Below are 20667 nucleotides of genomic sequence, written 5' to 3'. Positions count from 1 at the left end.
AAGTACTAAATGAGCTAAACAGTCAATTTAAAAGGCACACATGCAAGCGTGAAGGCGCACTCAGTGCAAACATGCTGTAAAATTAATATTCCACGCAACAGCAGTTATTGCATCATTATTTGACAGTTATTGAATCATTCACTGACTGCGTGATTGTAGCCTTCTGTTCAATATGGTGATGGCTTCTGGATTGAAGGGGTTCATCTGTTTGGTGGTTCTTACTTTTACTGTTCGGCTGCCTGAGCGCAGTAGTTCAAACAGATGATTGGCTGGGTGTGATGAGTCCTGCAAGATGCTTGTTACTTTTTGGAGACAGGAGGAGGTGGAGATCTCCTCCAGGACAGGAAGGTTTGTGTTTGTGATTTTCAGTTTACTCTCTGCAAGGCCACGTACCACACAGGGCCGTAGGTCAGGACACTCAACAGAGCAGTGGTAGAATGACAGCAGCAGATGGTGTGACACGTTCATCTTCCTGAGAGCTCTCAGGAAGTTTTGGCACTGTTGTGCTTTCCTGACCTGGCAGCTCGTGTTGTGGGTCCATGTGAGGTCCTCCAAGATGTGTGTGCCCAGAAACCTGAAGTTAGACAACATCCACAGTCTCTCCATTTATTACCAGAGGCAGGTGAAGATCATTCTTCTTTTTCCTGAAGTCCATGATCATTTAATTTGTTTTTCTGGTGTTTAACATCGGGTTGTTAACAGAATACCAATCCGTTGGCCTCTAAACCTCTTCCCTGTAAGCTGTCTCGTTTCCTTCACCAATGAAGCCCACTAATATTGTGTCATCTGAGAAACTGATGGTGACATTGGTGTTGTGTGTAGGCCTGTGGTCGTGTGCATGGGCGTAATTTCGGCATGGATATAAGGGACGCGTCCCCACCAATATCCAGCGATTATCGTTTTGTCCGCACCAATTTGATCACTGGGGCTGGGGGGAAAAAAACGGTCTCCCGTCTCATTCGCATTGCGGCGAAGAAAGGGTTAACCAAAAGTCCTTTGCCAAAGGCTGACGACCAATCTGATTGGCTGTGCCTTCCCCTTCTTTCACGTGAGACTCTAGGTTGTGTATGGTTGCTAGGAGGCAGGAGCGCCAAAAAAAAAATAAGCTGAGGTCTTTTCGGTAGGTTCTATCACTGCGCTAATCAGTGGTGTTACCACACGGTACGTTATTAAATTACTCTGGCAGGCTAACGTTCCAGAATCTTTGGTGCAACGTGGGTGACACGGGCACATGACTGCCAAGTGAGATGGCAGGCAAAAGAAAAAAAGTGGACATACGGAGCTACTTTTCAAAGAAATCTGTAAGTCACACTATCACTCGCTAATGAAATGACGTTTGGAACACAGCCCGTTAGCAGGGCAAACTCGTTATCTATGAATCAAGTTGTCTACGATGGCACAACTAACTGCAGAGACTGTTGTGCAGTTGAATATCCAATGGCTGTCAATATGTTAATGTTGCATTATGTCCTGCAAATGATAGAATGTTTGTGACAGTGACACAATAACTCCTCGTCAATATAACACGAGACAGATTTATCACGAGGGCGCCTTTGTAAAACGTCGGCGGGCACCTTAGCATAATGACAAACAAAAAAAAGCTATCCTTAGCTAACATTTTTCAATGAAATGGCATTCATGGCCCATTTTATTGTCCAGGTGACAGATCCAACATTGTTTAAATATAAATCACTTAGACTAACTGCTTAATGCTGTATAGTTGAAAATAAAGTAGGCCTACATTTTTTCTGTTATTGTAATGTTTTGTTTCATGGAGACCCGTTTCATGGCAGAAGTAAACAGACATGTAAACTATCAATGTGTGTCATTGATTGATTCGGTTGTACACCGACTGAAGGTATATCATTTGTGGCAGTTTTGGGGGGTGGGGGTGGGGGGATTAGGTCCCTGTCCCCACCAATGTCAAAGCCAAAGTTACACCCTTGGTCGTGTGTAAAGGGAGTACAGGAGAACACAGCCTCGTGGGGCTCCTGTACTAAAAGACAGAGAGGAGGAATTGTGGGGCCCCAGCCTGTTATTAATGTTTTGTTTAGAAAAACTTAATACGAGACCATAAAGAAGGAATTAGTGAATGCTGTAAACTTATTGATCCCAGTCTAGTTTTTTTTATTTTTATAAATGTTCAAAATTAAATATACAATGAAACACTCAAAATGTTTTCAATAGAATATTTATATTAAAACAAGTATATGCTTTAAGGTAAACTAGTTTTTTAATCAATTAATTATAACTGTGGTGCATTTTAGGGCCAGCATGACAAAAATAATCAAATATGCCTACCATTATCCTGAATATCGGCTATAATGATGACTGTGTTGTATAAAGATTTAAGCTTTCACTTTTAGAAAGACCCAAATGAAGGATAATTGTTCATTATGCACATGATGTTTTCTGGAAAATAAACGTTGTACAGTGGTTTCACTGTGAGGTAGTGGAATAACTGAGGAGGGAACACTTAATTATATAATGAAGTACCTAGTTGATAAACCAGTTGGTAAAATTACAATCAAAATTAAATTCTATTTTTAAAAACATCATTTTTATGTACCTTATGAACATCCATTCACTTGGTGGAAACTGACAGAATATCACCCCGCTGTTTACAAACAGTAGATAAAAGTTAGATGAAATATTGAACATTAAAATTTTGTGGATTTTTTTTTTTTTTTAATATTAGCTATTAAAATTATACAAAATAAAATACGTTTTTTTCGGGACTAAAGAAAATCATTCTTAAGACTACAAAGACCATCAAGTCATCGAAGCTTGACGTAAAGACGTCATCGTCATGCGTCCTTATAAACGTAACATCCCCGGATGTCGGTCTTTTTTTCATAGCAAAGGTAAGATGGCCTTGCCTTCGTGTTACTGTGAGAATATAAATCTGTTTTCATCTGTTGTATAGAATAAAAACTGGCATTTTTAGAGAACATGAGATGAAACAGCGTATTTAGACGATACGTTACATATCGTTATTACCTTGCTTTATATGTCATGTCTCTTACGATGAACGGTTTAGCATGTCGGCACTTCGAGGCCGCCGGTTAGCCTCCGTGCAGTCCATAACGTTAGCCACGCTGCTTATAAAAGCGCTTCTTCTTCTCTTAGTCCTCCGCGTGGTTTATCCATAGTATTTAACTGTCGCATTGTTAGATTTTACAACATAATCTTGACTCCTAAAGAGACCTAGAAACCTAATGGCCAATAAAGCTAGCATGCCGTGCTGTGATGCTAATTGCTTGCTAGTGAACGCACTTGTCATGCTTCTTTTGCTCTGGTGATTTCTCTCATGCGAGCTGCCGACTTAAGAATGATTCTTAGGTTTTTAGTAGGAATGTACCTTTTGTTTTGTGCGTTAGTGAATCCAAATTTTAGTCCAGCAGCGCGGTTAATTCTAGTAGAGGTTGTATCATTGATGAGTTACACTGCTGTAATTGGCACTAGTTTTCTAGCTGCAGTGCAGCCTACGGTTTCTAGATTAGGCTGCTGCAATAAACCACCTCAATTTGAATTCCTGTAACATTAACACAACAGTGTCATTGCAACAATTCATTAATAAACATTTGTTTTGCTTTGAATTGTATTAGATGGCAGAGGGAGACGCAAAGTCTGCCAAGAAGAAGCACGGGAGCCGGAACCCGGTCCTGGCCCGGGGCATTGGCCGCTACTCCCGTTCGGCTATGTACGCCCGTCGGGCTATGTACAAGAGGAAGACCAAGACCACTGAGACCAAGGTGAGGCTGGACTCATGACAGCGTCAGGGAGGACTAGAACACCCAATAACCTGTTTTCATCCAGAGTGCCAGCTTGAAGATGGTGGAAGATTTAAGATTTCTCTGTGTGCTTATTGGTAGCTGTAACGAGCAAAAAAAACACCAATGCTCTTTACATGTAAGGCCAGAGTCATTTATGTTTTTGAGGCGACTGTGGCCTTTCAACATCTGTCAGATGACGCTCAGTGTATTGAGTATGTGGTGGCCAGCGCTATCATCTGTCATAGCATGCCAATTCAACAAATTGATCCACAAGGACAATATCATCCCACCTCAGTGCACAGCAGAACGCCACAGGGAATTATTCCTACCTGTGGCTATCAAGCTGCACAAGTGCTATAACCATTCAGTGTTTGATCTTTACATGATGCAGTTAAATTATATAAAATGACCATGTCAATATATGTTCCTATTCTGTGTGTATATTTGTGCTGTGGGTGTTTGTATTTCTGATAGTTGGTAAAGTACATCAGAATCTGAAATGCAAAACTTTTTAGTATAATTTTTCACGCTCATTTGCGCTTTCTTCCAGGTCGAGAAGAAGATTAAGACTAGACCTCAGTTCACCGTTGTCAAGACTGTTGGAGGAGACAAGAATGGCGGCACCCGTGTTGTCAAGCTGCGCAAAATGGTGAGCAATGTGTGAACTTCTGTTGTAAGAGTTGGGTTTATTTAGTTCAAATAACAGTTGGAGCTGTTACATAAATTGTCATAAACTGGCAACTTTTGGCAAAAAAAATGTGCAAGTTGAACCAAAACCACTTTTCTAATGCATGTAGACACGTTGGTCTGACTAAAACTGAAGTTCTCCTCACCTGAACTAACACACAACATACAGTTGGGGTCCGTCTCGCTCCTGCTTGTATGTGCTCAACCAGACTAAAAATGGGCCGAGGTTCTCTGTATTTGCTCCGAAGTTCCATCTTTGTGTGAAAACAATAAAGTGTAAGGGTACATTAATACAGCCACATTCTTAGTAGTACTGCGTTCATTCGCGCAACAGAAATTGTGATTGACGATCAGCCCACTAATGCTGCGTGTACACCAAGGGGCGACCTATGCTACCTGGTCGCTGGAGAAGCTTCGCTTGAGAATTTGCTTTGGTAGCTTTGTTCGCTCGTGACGTCACATTTAGAATGTTCCATTTTTAAAGGCCCCGCGGCTGTGCAGCACCACTGCAAGAAAGAACAAATGAGGAAAGGGAGGGCAGGGACACGAATAAACGTGTTGTTATTTACAATTTGTTATACAAGATGTACATCACGTTACAAATGATGTAAAACTACATTAGGTACACCTGAGAAGAGCAGGAATAGCAGAGGCAGCTGTGAAAAACAAACTAAATTTGAAATAAAACTTAATTGCAGTGAGAAAGGTATGCGTGGGGTTACTACACTATTGTATTGAAGCACTCGACACGGCAATTGCAACAGTCTCAGGATTAAACGACTATTGTTTGGATAGGAACCAAAGTTTACACGTCTGTTTCCGCGAACCCCGCGGATTGTAGGACCCCTACAATCTGGATTGTCATTAGTTTTCGCCGCACCGCGTCATAGCTCATTACCATAATGTTAGCTTGAGTTTAATCGCTGGAATCCGCTCTGGTAGCTCAGTTCTCTTCGCCACTGGCGAATCCGCTCTGGTCGCCCAGTTAGCTCACCCTCCATAGAGAAATAATGATTTCCGTGCTCAGGTAGCGTAAGTCGCTCTTGGTGTACATGCGGCATAAGACTGCCAACTCGAGATCACTTCAGGTATTTCTGGTCTATTGTTCTGCTACAATAAAGTTCTGATTTTAGAAATGAAGCCTCATCTGACAAAATCGTTCAAGTAACTACTAAAAAAAAAAAAAACAGCCCTGCAGTGAATTCTGACACGCATACGTGTGTGACGATCTTCTACAGAAAAAGCTGGAAGCAGCAGAATGTTTCGAGCGTTTTGTCCCACCGTTTACAGTAATGTGGCTCCAGACATACTCGTATCAATAATTCGATTCTGATCCAGTGTTTGTATGCTCCAAAGACACCGGTCCAATTAAAGAGGAAGGTTGAGCTGTAGCCGCAGCTCAACTCAACTGTATGTGTGACTGTGCTGATGAAGTTGTTCACTCCCTTAGTGAAGGACAGATGGGAGATAACTCCATCACAACCATGCACAGTTACTGAGGTTCTGTTTTTAGGAATAATAAACCTAAATGGGAACGTGGCTCAGTCCTCTGCATGTTGCCATTTGTTGATGCAGTGATGTCACATCTTTAAGGGCTGGTGTCCGCACACAGCCTTTTCCCATTTTTGTCAGAAATTATAGAAAAAAGTACAGAAAGCCTGCTGCTAGGAGCTGATCTCTCTGAATATTGCAGGTTTTTACCTCTGATAAACATTCCTTGATGCTCTACTAATAGGGGTTTAAAAGTGGGGAAAAAAAGCTTTATAGACACTACCTTATTGTTGCTTTCCCATGTTAAAAGTTCAGTGCAGCTTTACACAAAATAATAATTTGTCCTCTTTGTAGCCCCGCTACTACCCCACAGAGGACGTTCCTCGCAAACTGAAGAGCCACGGGAAGAAGCCCTTCAGCCAGCACAAGAGGAAGCTGCGCTCCACCATCACACCAGGAACGGTCTTGATTCTGCTCACTGGACGCCACCGTGGAAAGGTAACAATTTTGCCACATACACTTAGAGATCTGAATGTTCTTGGAAAGGTTTGTGTTGTTGTATTTGCTCTTTGATTAGTCAGAAAGATCCCATTGAGATACAAGATCTCTTCTTTCAGGGAGCCCTGGTCAGGTTGATATCTTAACAGGGTACATTAAAGGAGAACTGCAGTATTTTCAACATTAAGCCTCTTTTCTGAGTCGTCTGCAATGTTTTAGAACCCCCCTCACCGCTTTTTTTTATGTTTACTGCCGTCTCCGGTATTTGCCTAATTTTGATTCATCTCAACCTGCTTCAGAACGGCAAGTCATGCGCATGTCTAGAAAGGTCCGTAAAAGCACAATAAACGTCCGTTTTCAAAATAATCAACTCACTGGAGTGGTTACTGGTGTGCACTGGTAATCCATATCAAATTTCGTTGCGAAAAGTTGCTTCTGTCATGTTTTATTTGACATTTTGTACTGGATGTTCGTTGATATTACTCGGCCACCGCTAAGAAAATAGTGCGAGCATGAACGAGCTGCCAAATAAAACACGACAGAAGCAACTTTTCGCAACGAAATTTGATATGGATTACCAGTGCACACCAGTAACCACTCCGGTGAGTTGATTATTTTGAAAACGGACGTTTATTGTGCTTTTACGGACCTTTCTGGACATGCGCATGACTTGCCATTCTGAAGCAGGTTGAGAAGAATCAAAATTAGGCAAATACCAGAGACAGTAGTAAACATCAAAAAAAGCGTTGAGGGGGGTTCTAAAACATTGCAGACAACTCAGAAAAGAGGCTTAATGTTGAAAATATCGCAGTTCCCCTTTTAATGCTTCTGCTGCAGTAATTAAAAGCAGACACATGAACTGTTTTATGATGCAGATTCTCAGTCAAATTAAGTCTTAAATCGCATTAAAGATGAAAGTCCACGAGGGTGTGTTCTGGGATGAAACTGATACTCCATGTGATACGATCAACTCAAATGTTAGTACTGCTGTCAGATGTGAACAATATTACGACTGAAATCCCCTTTAACACAATTGTCATTGATGTACATTTTCATGTACAGTTTCATTGATGGGTCACGTGTAAAAGGCATTGCTTTTATAATTTATCGTAATCTTAAAACACTTTGTAGCCCAAAAAACTAGGCTTTTGCTAGCCCATCACAGTTGGCGTATAGATGAAACAATTAACTAGGATTTAGAAAAGATTGATATCAATATTCATCTATACATGTATGGTTAAAAGTGCATTTTTTCATCACAAAATCTGATTGTAGATGTTCACATCCTAACAGAAGTGATAACACTCAGGAGCATAATGCTGGACTTGAGTCATGGTAACAGGGTATCTGTTGCTGCCCTGTTGTATGACTGGCATCATTTTGCACTTCATTTCAGGGCAGGGATGATTCTCGTTTTTGAAACACAATATTAGAAAAGAAAAACTGCAAACAAGAAGAATGGTGCATCCAATGTTTTTGCTCAAGTGCACATTGTGGGTTGAACAAGAAAGCTGGATGCATAATTATAATGTAACACCCTCGATATCACAGACACTGCCCCTCTCTCCCACTCACATGCTGCATGGGCAAGTTATAGAAGCAAGTGTGCCTACACACACTTTCAGCTGCAGTTGACCTAAATATTGTTTCAGCTGGAGCTGACGGGCAGAGAACACTCCATAAAGTTTGGAGTGCGTGTACTGTAGGTTTTTTTTTTTTTTTTTTTTCCATCTAAATAGCCTAAATAGATTTTCTACATGCACCTGTTTAGCTGAATAGTTTTAAATCCTATGTTTGTGGTAGCAGTTTTTTTGGAGTCTTGCATCTAAAATGGCTCAGTACAGCAGATTTTATACAAATGTTTGTTTTTTAGCGTGTGGTGTTCCTGAAGCAGCTCTCAAGTGGTCTCCTGCTTGTCACAGGTGAGAATTAACGTTGCAGAAGAATAATTTATGAAGCAGTTTTTGATATTGTGCATCTTTATACTCAAGGTTCTTTCTATTTTTTTCCCATTTAGGCCCTCTTGCCTTGAACAGAGTCCCCCTGCGCAGGGCCCACCAGAAGTTTGTCATTGCCACCAACACCAAAGTTGACATCGCTGGTATGAAGATCCCCAAAACCCTGAACGATGCCTACTTCAAGAAGAAGAAGCTGAGGAGGCCCCGTCACCAGGAAGGAGAAATCTTTGATACAGAGAAAGAGGTAACTTGTATTTTTGTCCCAAATCACAGCATTTGGTAGTAAGTTGCTTATAGGACTTGAACTTGAACCATACGTGTGTGTTTGTTTTTTGTTGCTCTGCAGAAATATCAGCTGACAGAGCAGAGGAAAGAGGACCAGAAGGCTGTTGATGCTCAGCTCCTGCCCCTCATCAAGAAAGAACCTCAGCTGAAAGGATACCTGCGCTCCACCTTCTGCCTGTCTAATGGTGTCTACCCACACAAGCTGGTTTTCTAAATGTTATAATAAAGAGTACCACCTACTTCTGCCATCTGTGAACTTGTTTTCCTTAAAATTTTCTGCACTGTGGTGAATTTGCACATATTTCAGGAACACATTTCTGTATTTAGAGACGCATAGTAGAAAAATCTTTGGAGCCATCTCGAGGCTAAATATAGAGATTCAAAACCTAGGAAAGGAAACGGTCAACCGTTCTGAGTGTTATCCTAGTTTCTTGTGGTCACAGCCTTAAAGCACTGGTTGTTTACCCACGGTAACGAGAAGATAAAAATAAATAGAAGGGCACCTGCAAGCGACCAGAAACTGACTCACATGGCTGTAACCATGTTAGGAATTTGTATGTGAATCCTCTGTAGTTAGTCCACACTGATTTAAGTCCTATCATGTGATCAAGTTATATCACTAAAGTTGACCTCAGCATATTTGGGTGATTGGACACAAATTGATCCATTTATATTAATGGGCAGTGCTGAATTTGAATACAGCTATGCTTCAAACATTAGCTATTCATCCCAGGTTGACTGGCCTAAGGAGTTGATTGAGCTAAATGAGCACAGCAGACATTGAGCCGAGACAGCTTAACAGCTATGCTTTAATTAAAAAAATGACATGTCTAATGTAACAACACAAAAATAAATACAAGTGTTTCATCTCTTCAACATGGCCACGTTTTTTAAGTTTTTTTTTTTTTTCTTAAATCCTCAAAAACAAAGTAGAAAGCAGCACAGAAAGGCGGCGGCCCCTTGCCAAGGAATGATAAGTGCCTTTTGTCAGTCTGTAGTATTGAGAAAACGCCTCCACTCAGCCGGACTTGAACAACAGAATGGCCACCTGACCCAAGTAGAAGTAAATGAAATGCTTGGTCTCATGAGTCACGTAACTGCCAAAGTTCCTCCCAACGATGCAGTGCCAAGTCGGGTTGTATTTCTTGTCAAACTCCTGTGGGGGGAAAAAAAAAAGACAAGAAACATTCAATTAAACGTGGGCACTTATGATGAAAACACCCACGGATATCAGCTTTATACAGCAAATTAAAGAGTATATCTTTAAGAGTGTTCAATCTTCTGACAATATTATGTAAAAGCAACATTACACGCTCATTAGAGTAGCTGGAGGAAATGATAAACAGTATGCTTTCAATTACATGACTACCACTCATGAATCAGCCTTCCATAATAGACCACATATGGCACGATATCAACTAAATATGTTCCTCACATTCTCAATAATGCGATGGCAGCAGAAATCTATTGCTACCAGGTTTGTCCATGTTTTCAGGCTCTCACAGCTCGACTTGCTGAATCTGGAGATATAGGCCGCCCAAACTTGTGCTGGATGGTATAATGAGATAAAACTTATTTTCCCATCTTTCGATTATTCTCATTGTGTCCTCTGATGCTGAAACAAGCTGCCAGTAAGACTAAAAAGGTGCGATAAACCAAGGAGACCAAAATGTGGATGTGAGAAATATGCATGACTGTCCAACAGTAACAGGTTTCCCACAGGCTGGGCGTGCATCAAAAATGATGCACAGGATGGTTGAGTGCCAAAACCACTTTACATTACAGTCACGTAAGTGAAACGCAACTAATCTAACTTTAGCACTATATTTTCTTCTTTGTAAATGTGTTTAAATCATCATCTTGATTAATCAAGATCAAAAGACGGTGAGTGTTTTTCCCCACTTTACCTTTTTAATGTAGGCAGCGATGTCTTTTTCGATGTTGTACTTCTCCAGGGCCTGTGTGGCACACTCCACGGCGTCCTGCTGCATGTCCTCCGACATGTCGGCGTTTTTGATCACTGCTTTTCTGTCAGACATGGTTGCCCTGGGTAACCAAAACACAGCGGAGAATTCATCAATCTCACAGGCGCATCGGCACACGCACACAATGTAACTGACAGAAGAGACCGATCGAACTAGCAGCCATCAGCATCTTCTACTGACTTAAAAGTATAAGCGATACAGCACGAAGGCCATGGGGACAGAGAAGAAAAGTTAGCGAAGCGCCGTTACATAACAACGGCTACATAATATTTGAACGAGCCTTTTCCACAAGCGTTACATAACTTCCATCAGAGGATGGGTCGTTTGAAGCGCGCTCTGCGTAGTTTCTATGGATACGCAAGACATTTAAGATCATCGTCTCAATTTTTCCGAGGTTTCATCAAGTCTCTTGTAAAGGTTGGGATCACAAATTAAGTCCCGTTTCTGCGAAAACATCAAAATAGACCCCAGACCGCGCAACAACAACAACAACAAGTAGAAGAAAAAACTCCCCTTTAGAGGGTTTGAGTGTGTAGGTTGGAAAAAAAAAACACTCAAATTCTAGTAATAAGACAGACGGGATATTATCTTATATTTCTCCAGTGAGAAGATGGGTCACATGCGCACTCGCCGATAATGAGCTGCTGATTAGCTAAAGCACAATAACTAGCTGCTCATTCATCAAGAAAAAGGGAGAAAAAAAACCTTTAACGCACATAGTGCCATTAAAGAAATATTTAGCAGAACAAATCAAATACAGTTATCTGCATGCAGGGTTGTAAATTTACCTTCTTGTCTCCCGTATACACAGTTAACAGTTTTTAAGGGATGACTGCTCCTGTAGTGACAACTCCCGCGAAGTGGTTGACACAAAAGTAATGTGGGTGTGTAGCGGTTGGAGACTGCTGCTTCGTCGTGGCCCTATTGGCTCGTATAAATGCACAAAGCACTGTCATTGGGCAGCTCAGGCCTATCTTTCTGGTGTTTCTGCCAGCATTTTATTTCAACCCATCATGCACTGCGGTAGGGTCGTTGTTAGGACAACTTTGGTAAATAACTTGTTAACGGAATAACGCTAGCTGTATCATACAGCAAAATGGCAGAGTGCTACCAAAGTCCTTATTAAAGTTTCAGATTTCACCAGGCTTACAAACTATTTTCTTTTTTTGTACTTTAATTTTTTTTTTTATAAAATAAGTTTTTAAAAAGTACACCATAGCTGCCAGCTAATACCATAAGTTGCATTTGTAAACCATGACTCCTCATTAAATCATGACGCTTAATACGTTTTTAGGCCAGATTTGATTTCCAACACGTTACCGTAGAAACTATGTCCAACTGTTAACCCAAAGCGGTTGATAAAACAGCTTTCATCCTTCGTTTTCAGCATCACATGCTCTATCAGATAAATATCTATGTTGTTACAACAAGAAATAAAATAGTTACAAAAATCGATGTTCTATTACCGAGAATATAGCTATTCCTGCTGAAGCCTTTTCCAGACAAGTGAATATTATACACTATGACAGTGAGTCATTCAACAACATTTTCAACTTCTATTTTTAACAACACTTCAAAAGCAAATGGAAAATAACAGAGCCCTGCATTTTAACCATTTTATTTCACTCATTCTGAAATGAATCAGTTGAAAATGAACCTCACATTCCCATTTCTTTTAAATATGTATGCATACATTTGCAATAATCAAAAAGGAAACCAACACCTAAATTAAACTAAACTAAACGTTCAAGTTTAACAACAAAGTGAATTCACCTCTATCAACCGTATGCTATTGTCGTCTCACAAGCACATCCAGTAGATTCATCAAGTTTATCGGCCCATTCACTTACAAATTTCAATTAAGGAAAACAGGGAAGCCAATTTGTTTCCAAAATTCAATGATCATTGGTACTTCGTCTAAAACCAAGAGCCCATCAGTCACATTTAGGTTGCATTATTGTAGAATTTCAGCTTATTGTGCCCACACTGGTGGATAACTGGTACAGACAAAAGACACTTAAATAACTTCCACAGTTTAAAAAAGCTTTGCAGAGCAAAGTCAGTGTTAATGAACATTATTTTTACTGGACAATACGTTGAAATACGATAGTCTCATTGTTCAGGATGAAGAACAAAAGTAACAGACGCTGTCCCTCAGTGAAACAGCTCCTCTCAGCTTAAAATCCCTTTTTTGGTGTAAAAGCAAGGTTATGTTAGCGTTCAGCATGATCCGTAAAGCTAAAAAAAATTCAAGGCAAAGCACCTTTACAAGAATACATGAAAACCTAATTTTTTTCCTCTCCTCCAGTTGTTCGAGTGTTGGGGATAAAATATTATCAGTGGAGATCATTTTAACTTGCATGAAAAATATATCCCAAAAATTTAAAAAAATAAAGAAGACTTTCACAGTAGTTTTCTTTTCAATATGACAGGTAAATGGTAAATAAGTAACAAACCAAGACAAAATAGTTTAAATCTTGCTTGTAGGACAGCTGTAGCTTTATTTACAGAATCTACTGTAAGCTGTCTTTGGCTTCACTCGCTGCGGTCCTTTGGCTCCTTGTATTTGTAGTGGATGTATTCAAAGATGTCTCTCTCACTATCCACCAACAGAGGCTCCCCTGCCACACCTGCAACAGATTAATAGTTAAAGAGAACAGCCTTAGAGTGAAAGCTGAAAGAAAAAGGCATCAGTTACTGGCTGACCACTGAAGTCGCACAGAGCTTGAACTGAGGTTTGGTCGTGTGTGACTGAGACTCACCAGTGACACCAAGCGGTCGTATGGTGTACTCGTTAAGAGTGAAGCCCTTCTCCAGAGCATGAGTCCTCATATTTTTATTGAAGATGTCACTTCCAGTGAAATACAGAACTCCACAGTAGTACTGGTCCTTGGGAATTAACCTTTGGAAAAGGGGGGAAAATACACAAGTCAGCAAGAACAAACTGATGATTGGAAGTTTATACAGAAGAGCATAAGGTTTCCTCTTCTGATGTTGTTGCATATATTAAAATAGTTAACAGGGCCAGTTTGGTATTATAAGCTCAAGGCAGAGTTTATTTACTCTCCATATTTTTTGGACAGTCACAGTTTGATCCAATAAAAGAATCTTGTAGCAATATACATATGACAAAATTCAGAGTAAAGGCTGACAGAAATATTGAGATCACCTTATATCAATACGTCTGTGAAGGTATTCCTCTTCATCGTCATCACTCGGCTGCAGTTGGCAGACTCCCTAGAAAACAAGATCCAGCACATCATAACCAGAGTCATGTGCTACAGAGGACGGGTGTAATTAATAGAGTTAACTGTGTTATCGGTCACAACATCATACAGCGCAGAACATCAGAGAAAATGGGATCAGGCCTCACCATGAACTTGGTGTCTCCTTTAGAGAGAGTGTCGGTCACAAACCCAATGGACTCAAAATGCTCGACTACATCATGAAGGAGCTTGGCCTGCAAAACAGAGTCAGCACACAGTGAATTTTAAAAGAGAAAACAATTCCTGTCTACTCACGGTAACTACTACAGGATTAACAAAGATTAAAAAAAGCCTTACCTGCTTCTCAGTTTCAGAAGTGTAGTCTGGGTGGGTCAGCAAAATATCAATATCACCACTTGACGATGCACCTAGAATTTATGAGCATGATTAAAATAGCCTGAAGTGACACAACAAATAAAAGACTAGAGATAAACGACTTGATGGTAAAGATTACCTCTCCTGTAACTGCCACAGATTGTTCCAATATATTCTGTATCGATTTTCTTCAACTCCGCAAGAATAAGAACCTCCAAAAAACAAACAAACCACACAATAAGTTTATAAAGAAACATAATATCTTTTGAAGATATCAGAAATATATAAAACTGCAATCACCTCCATCTTTTCCATTTCAGATCTTGGGATCCTTTTCTCAAATTCTTCAAAGTATCTAAATGCAGTACAGTAAACTATTTAACACATTGCATGACTCCAGATGCATAACACATTCTTTGAGCTTTTAGCCAAACTCACTTGAGCCCAATCTTTTGATGATGATTTAGCTTGTGCTCGACCTGTTTCAAATCTAAAAAAAAAAAAAAATGACAAAAGAACTAGTCAGCACACAGCTAACTGAAATGATTAGTAAAGCTAAAACTACACAATGCACACTCCAGTGGAAATGTTTGAGGATTTTGTTTAAATGCTTTACGAACCGTCCAAAGTCTTTACTCCTTCTTCAAAAAACTTCCTGGCAGCAGCAGGCCTAAATTAAAGACCCAAGACGTGAACTTAGTTACGTGCAAAGAGTAAAATAAAATTATCTGAACTGATAAATCTTATAAAACTCATGTGGTCCTCGGGGGGTGGACACTGAATTGGTCACTCGCTGCATTTTAATTAGTCACGAAGCACTTCACAGAAAATGTCCATATAAAGCATTTGATACCTAATTCAACCGTACACAAGTGATACTAAAAACATACCCAATTCCAGTAACTCTCGTGAGAAAATTGATGGAAGAGCTGGTGTCATCATTTCGGATCTAGGGGAAAATATTAAGTTAGATTTCTCACACTGGGGCATCAGTCACATATTCCCACACAGATCCCATCACCTTTTCCAGTTTCCTTAGTTTGCCAGTTTGAAGGAACTCATCAATCTTCTCTGCTATTTTAGCTCCAACACCATCCTGTTGAAATGCGAAAAGTAAACATGAATGCGCTGAACAGTGTGATTTGCAGAAGTTTTGTAATATGCACGGAGATGCTGTTGACAACATTTTCAGGTTACAACACATTCATTCATGAGGACTGTTATTTAGACCTACGCTTTTCCCAGCTAAAACATTCGAGCATTACAAACTTTCATTAACGCAGGCTTTATGCAGTACTTGACACTGGCCTGCTGTGTCCTAGTGCGGAAATGCTGAGCAATGTGTCCCATTGTCATCAGATTTTTACGTATTAACAGAGTGACAGAAATTTACTGATGTATTATAAGCAAAGGCAGCAAATGAAGGATTAGTGCACATACCAGTTTCCTGGCCTCTTCTCCATTCCTGATCTTGTTAGGGTACTTAGCAATGGTAGATGCTGCTTTCCTATACTCAGTAGACAAGAAAACATGTAACGGCGAATATATAAAGAAACAAGCAAATTAGTAAAAACCAACAAAAACGACAGGTTTTACAGAATTAATCACTGGGTTAATGATTACTGGCCTTATGGAGAATGCTACTCAGTGCATGGTGTACTATATGTCCCATTATCATGTGTAATAGTCTGTACCGTGTATCCAGTTTTTGCTGTTGTAACATCTCTATATCTACAGATATAAACTAAGTTGAAAACATAAAGTTGATGAGTAACAGCTCAAAGTAATACTTCTGAAAGTACAGTTGAGTTTTAAAATTGACCATGAAGCTCATTTAAACATCTCTGTTAAAAATTTCAGTAACAACACTAAACACTAACTATATCAAATGGTAAGCTTCTGAGTAGGATTGTTATAAAGAACAAAAAAACATTGATTTTTCGCAAAGCACACCTTATTGCAGTGGCTAAATTTACCTGTATGCATTGTACTTGTGAATTGCTCTGTTGACATTTTTCTCGTAGTTGGCCAGCTCTGTAAACAGAAGTAACTTTCAGACATGACTTCCCATCTCACTCATACTCCAATTTTTTAGAAGCAGGGCAGCTGATGGTGGAAGGTATTTAAATATTTAAACGCATCAAACTGAACTCCAGAGAAATCCAACTAATACTACTACCAATAATCGTAATGTTAATGGAGAACAGAAGAATCAATTACGGTACTGATAAGTATGTTATTTTAGGGAGATTATTTCAGAGATCTTTTCATTTAAAAACACAGTAACTGTCATGCTAGCTACTGCTAACTGAGCTTGACTTCACGTACCGACAAGAAAGTCCGTTATTCCCTCATTTAGGGATTCCTGTGGCGCTTTCCTCTTGCTCATTCTGGATTTGACAAAGACTCAAATATTATTTTGAAGGCCAAAGGTTTATTTGTATGCAGAACAAGATATCACTTCTTTGTGTTTTCAGCTAGCCTCTGACTAGCACGTTAGCCGACGTTAGCTCACGCTAAACAATGACCCAAATGCGTAGAGGGGTGGGACATGCGTAATACGTCATGGATACGACGTGCGGCACTGGCGGTGACATAAACTATCTATCTATCTATCTATCTATCTATCTATCTATCTATCTATCTATCTATCTATCTATCTATACGTTAAATAAAATATTTTTTGGTGCAACATTCAGTTTGGTATGTTTTAATAGTCAATAATAGTCAGTATACAGTAAAAAAAAAGCCGCTTTTAACTAAACAAAACCCATCTCATTAAATGAAACCTAATGAACATTTTCTGAAGCTTATAAAATCCCTGCCTCTTATTCACACAAGACAGCTGCATATCATTTAGTTGTATTTACTATACATATTTTATGCTAATTCTTTGTTCACTTTTAATAATCTCAGCAAGCCTTAAAAACCACTCTGTAAAAAATATAGTTTTTTCTTTTTGCAAAACACCTCAAAACACTGCAAAAAAACGTCTATTACAAATAGTCCAGTATTCTGTTACATCAAGTATCTATAAAATGAAGCACTACATTTACAGAATCCCCCCCACACCCCAGTCTTTATAGGTCCAGGTCCTCCACCTCATGTGTTAGGAATCAATTTTTATATAAACTTTGTCTCTGGAGAATATCTTAATGGCCTCCTCGATCTCAGAAAGCCTGCAATCAAGTTGAGCCTGACGTGAGCGAACACTCAGACTGTCAGCTTTTAGGGGGAGCGAGAGCAGCTCGGTCACCAAGGAGCGGTGGGCTGAGGAAAAAAAAGTCAGCAGTGACACGATTAGATGGGCAAATACTGCGGCACATACTGTACTAATACATGTTGTACCCTAGACTAATGCTATCATTATTAATGTAAAGGTGGACACTTACTTTCTTTCAGGGACTTCAGTGTTTGCTGTCTCTCGCTCTCAGGCATCAGGCTGTGACCAGCTGGGATTGTGGGGTCAGGTGCATTTCTTTTCCTCTCCTCCTCCTCTTTACGCCACTGCATCTTTCGTTCTTCAAGGCTGTGAATGCACGATATTGTATGTGTTTGAGTCAAGAAAGAAGACATGTCAGCCATTTATCAATAAGATAAAATATGGCTTTAAAATACTCACTACTGAGGCACCTGTCCCTTGACTGCACTGGGCAAAGGTTTATCCCTGAGGTTTGTCAGTGACTGTGAGCGACGAATAACCGTTTTTCCTGCAGCTCGGGCATTATGTTTGATGAAGTCTATGGCCTGACCTTGTACCTGCAACTATATTTAAAAAAGGTATTTTTTTAACCATGTTCTTATGCCTAATATTCATGCTTTGTGATCACCAAAATATTTCCCAAAGTCATTCCAAGTTAACAATTGCAATAAGTTTTCCCACCTTCAAGTCTTGGTCCTGTGTAGAGTTGCCGGAAGCAGGGCGCTCCACAGCTACAGGCGAAGGTCTGGAGGGTGCAGCAGACCCACTGTTAGAGTGGGCCTTAAGATACTTTTGACAGTGTGGCTTAACATTTGGACTATACACCTAAACAAATGAAAAAGATTAGTTCACACATGATAAAGGGAATAAAACATAGTCAAGGGCTCTATCACAGATATTCAGCTTACTTCTAGTTGGGCCATCACCCTGGATGGGACGTCCTGGTATTTTGAGGAGGTCCACAGAGCTTTAACTGGAACAGGACGAGACTGTGCTCTCTCAGCCTCCTGCTCTTTGCAGCGCTTCTGGATCTCCCGAAGTCGACGTATATTCTCTTTGCTGAAGTCATGCACTCGCTGTTCTACAGAAACAAAGCAATGATAGCTGTCTTAATTACAGTTTAACACACTACAAGCCTACTTGTATTTTTGTTTCCAACAGGTCTGTCTTGAGAAAGAGACAGTGTCTCAATGTCTCTGTATAAATAAAAAGATAAAAAAAAGATTCCCATTAATAACGTTTTTAATATATATGTGTATATATATATATATATATATATATATATATATATATATACTGTCTCTTTCTCAAGACACTGAAGACAGACCTGTTGGAAACAAAAATACAAGTAGGCTTGTAGTGTGTTAAACTGTATATATATTAAAAATGTTATATATATATATATATACATACTACTTACACTTACTTTGATTGGGAGGATGAGTGATGGAGACACCTTCTAGTTTCAGGAGTTCTCCCACAACCCCTTTCCGTCCACGTTCCAGAATGTGGGTGGCGTTAGGGTTGATGCGGGGCCGATGTGCTGGTGTACGAGCGCTGTAGCATTCTGGATACAACACAGGGTCTGGAGCAAGTGGACCGAAGACATGAGCCGGCGTCCCATCATGGTTTCCTTCTAAACGACCACGAGCTGGAGGAGGTCAGAAAACTCAATTATGTAACTTAAAGTAAAAACATGTTGTTCAATGAGGGTAGCAGCTTTCTAAACAACAAAATATTTGTTAAAGGAGAATGCTTATCACCGTGTTGTATTATTATTATTTTTTTTTTAAACTCTGAGCATTCAGGAACTGAGGACATAAACTGCTGTAGTTTTTAAATGCTTTACAATTCTTGCTTGATATTGCATTTCCAATGGATGATAGTTCTGGGTCAGTTTAGCATTATTCAGAAAAACGTAGGGTCAAAACCATCTTCAAATAACTGCAACGCTGGTCTTTTATTTAAACTTTTACACTTCATCAAAACTTGTAAACAACTGGGGTTGTAAATTTGTCATTTTTGGCCCTACATTAAAAAAATACACATGCAAAGTAAACATGTATCTTAATATGAAGAACTGTTCAGCTGTATCTAACCTGAAACTGGTCGTTTGTAGAACTGAGGAAACAAGGAAGGATCTGGGGGGATTGGCCCAGATATTGTTGAAGGTCCCTCACACATCTGAAGTAGCAGGAGCTGACGAAAAGTTGCAATAATATTGTCAGATAATACACAAAAATTAAACGGATGAAGTTACGATAAAACTATTGCTTGTTCGAGTACTCATGAGTCATGACGTGTTGATTAATGACTTTCATGGGCCTACAGGTGGTGTAGAGGCACCCTTCAGACAAATATATATTTCCATATTATTTACAAATATCCAGATATCAGTACTATAACACAGACTGAAAATAAAAATAAAAACATTCAGAAGAGCATTTGATTTAATCTAATGTTTTGATCAGTCGCCAGTTTGTCATGGGGCTACAGCATAGCTATAACATAAACACCTGTATAGAATGAATGAATGGATTAATCAGCCAGTTTATTTAAAATGTAGATGTGAACATCACCATCCAGCCACTGCTTTTTTTTAAAATTTACAACATTGCTTTCTAAGGCTACGAATAGCCAACCACAGCTATTGTTTATTAGCCTGTTCTAAATTTAGCTCATCAACACGGGCTCTTTCGACGAATTTCTGCGATGATACGAAACACACACAAAAAAATCGCAGTGACCTGAGTTAATGTTGACCACACATTCTATAGAAGTTGGCTAAAAGTATCAAGTAAATTTGTTTACCTTTTAAAATCGTCGTTGTATATCGGTTAAGGATTTAATTCAGGCACACCGATGACGCTGAGGTTAGCAACACTTGTTGCAGTATTCTTCACCATGGCAACGGAGCACGCGCACACAGAGCTTGACCTGATAGAGTCAACAGATGTTTTCCACAAGGTACTTTACGACATCCAAATCCATAAATTGAAATATAAGACACACTAGTAGACGAGTGACAACAGTATTAAAATAACAGATGTAAAAGTGTAAAACTCCCATCCCTTGACGTGTTCACGTCGTCCTCTCCTGCCTGCGGAGCAGTTCTACGGCGTGTATTTCTATTGTTGTGATTGTTCCCCATTATATCCCGAGTACTACCTTTCAGGCGGTGGAAACACAACCCCCTAATATTAC

General features: G+C 39.7%; 4 protein-coding genes across 5 annotated transcripts; 1 reads left to right on the top strand and 3 right to left on the bottom strand.

Moving 5' to 3' along the window:
• Window positions 1-3585: 3585 nt before the first annotated feature.
• Window positions 3586-8934, top strand: rpl6 (ribosomal protein L6). Its single transcript, XM_075467583.1, has 6 exons — window positions 3586-3755; window positions 4327-4425; window positions 6309-6452; window positions 8326-8374; window positions 8470-8654; window positions 8757-8934. The coding sequence occupies exons 1-6, from the start codon at window positions 3609-3611 to the stop codon at window positions 8907-8909; spliced, it is 777 nt and encodes a 258-aa protein (XP_075323698.1). The 5' UTR covers window positions 3586-3608; the 3' UTR covers window positions 8910-8934.
• A 546-nt stretch (window positions 8935-9480) lies between these two features.
• On the bottom strand, window positions 9481-11576 carry dynll1 (dynein, light chain, LC8-type 1). The gene is made up of 3 exons (XM_075467584.1): window positions 11469-11576; window positions 10603-10741; window positions 9481-9851 (listed from the first exon to the last, which is right to left on the bottom strand). The coding sequence occupies exons 2-3, from the start codon at window positions 10732-10734 to the stop codon at window positions 9714-9716; spliced, it is 270 nt and encodes an 89-aa protein (XP_075323699.1). The 5' UTR covers window positions 10735-10741; window positions 11469-11576; the 3' UTR covers window positions 9481-9713.
• A 706-nt stretch (window positions 11577-12282) lies between these two features.
• On the bottom strand, window positions 12283-16812 carry polb (polymerase (DNA directed), beta). Its single transcript, XM_075467582.1, has 14 exons — window positions 16590-16812; window positions 16238-16295; window positions 15702-15768; window positions 15283-15357; window positions 15152-15210; window positions 14882-14931; window positions 14700-14751; window positions 14562-14616; window positions 14401-14473; window positions 14244-14314; window positions 14054-14140; window positions 13850-13917; window positions 13443-13582; window positions 12283-13310 (listed from the first exon to the last, which is right to left on the bottom strand). The coding sequence occupies exons 1-14, from the start codon at window positions 16648-16650 to the stop codon at window positions 13216-13218; spliced, it is 1011 nt and encodes a 336-aa protein (XP_075323697.1). The 5' UTR covers window positions 16651-16812; the 3' UTR covers window positions 12283-13215.
• Window positions 16813-17357: 545 nt separating this feature from the next.
• Window positions 17358-20357, bottom strand: enkd1 (enkurin domain containing 1). Of its 2 annotated transcripts, XM_075467580.1 has the most exons (8): window positions 20275-20357; window positions 19563-19662; window positions 18890-19114; window positions 18372-18544; window positions 18145-18288; window positions 17884-18020; window positions 17654-17790; window positions 17358-17531 (listed from the first exon to the last, which is right to left on the bottom strand). In XM_075467580.1, exons 2-8 carry the CDS (start codon window positions 19645-19647, stop codon window positions 17371-17373), a joined length of 1062 nt encoding a protein of 353 aa, XP_075323695.1. In that variant the 5' UTR covers window positions 19648-19662; window positions 20275-20357; the 3' UTR covers window positions 17358-17370. The 2 variants fall into 2 exon arrangements, with proteins under 2 accessions (XP_075323695.1, XP_075323696.1); XM_075467581.1 differs by lacking the exon at window positions 20275-20357 and having other exon boundaries at window positions 19563-19672.
• Window positions 20358-20667: the final 310 nt, after the last annotated feature.

Source organism: Odontesthes bonariensis, chromosome 6 (assembly GCF_027942865.1).
Source record: "Odontesthes bonariensis isolate fOdoBon6 chromosome 6, fOdoBon6.hap1, whole genome shotgun sequence".
Lineage (NCBI taxonomy): Eukaryota > Metazoa > Chordata > Actinopteri > Atheriniformes > Atherinopsidae > Odontesthes > Odontesthes bonariensis.
Note: the sequence above shows the minus strand (reverse complement) of the source record. Positions and strands in the feature narration are given on the sequence as shown.

Excerpts from the sequence above, each read along its gene's own strand:
- rpl6 (XM_075467583.1), top strand. The coding sequence starts at position 3,609 with ATGGCAGAGGGAGACGCAAAGTCTGCCAAGAAGAAGCACGGGAGCCGG. Across the intron at positions 6,453-8,325 it reads CTGGACGCCACCGTGGAAAG|CGTGTGGTGTTCCTGAAGCA; the intron begins GTAACAATTTTG and ends TTTGTTTTTTAG. Across the intron at positions 8,655-8,756 it reads TCTTTGATACAGAGAAAGAG|AAATATCAGCTGACAGAGCA; the intron begins GTAACTTGTATT and ends GTTGCTCTGCAG.
- dynll1 (XM_075467584.1), bottom strand. The coding sequence starts at position 10,734 with ATGTCTGACAGAAAAGCAGTGATCAAAAACGCCGACATGTCGGAGGAC. Across the intron at positions 9,852-10,602 it reads TCGCTGCCTACATTAAAAAG|GAGTTTGACAAGAAATACAA; the intron begins GTAAAGTGGGGA and ends TTCCCCCCACAG.
- polb (XM_075467582.1), bottom strand. The coding sequence starts at position 16,650 with ATGAGCAAGAGGAAAGCGCCACAGGAATCCCTAAATGAGGGAATAACG. Across the intron at positions 16,296-16,589 it reads AATAACGGACTTTCTTGTCG|AGCTGGCCAACTACGAGAAA; the intron begins GTACGTGAAGTC and ends TTCTGTTTACAG. Across the intron at positions 15,769-16,237 it reads CACAAGTACAATGCATACAG|GAAAGCAGCATCTACCATTG; the intron begins GTAAATTTAGCC and ends TACTGAGTATAG.
- enkd1 (XM_075467580.1), bottom strand. The coding sequence starts at position 19,647 with ATGTGTGAGGGACCTTCAACAATATCTGGGCCAATCCCCCCAGATCCT. Across the intron at positions 18,289-18,371 it reads GGGTGATGGCCCAACTAGAA|GTGTATAGTCCAAATGTTAA; the intron begins GTAAGCTGAATA and ends TCATTTGTTTAG. Across the intron at positions 18,021-18,144 it reads CACAGGACCAAGACTTGAAG|GTACAAGGTCAGGCCATAGA; the intron begins GTGGGAAAACTT and ends ATATAGTTGCAG.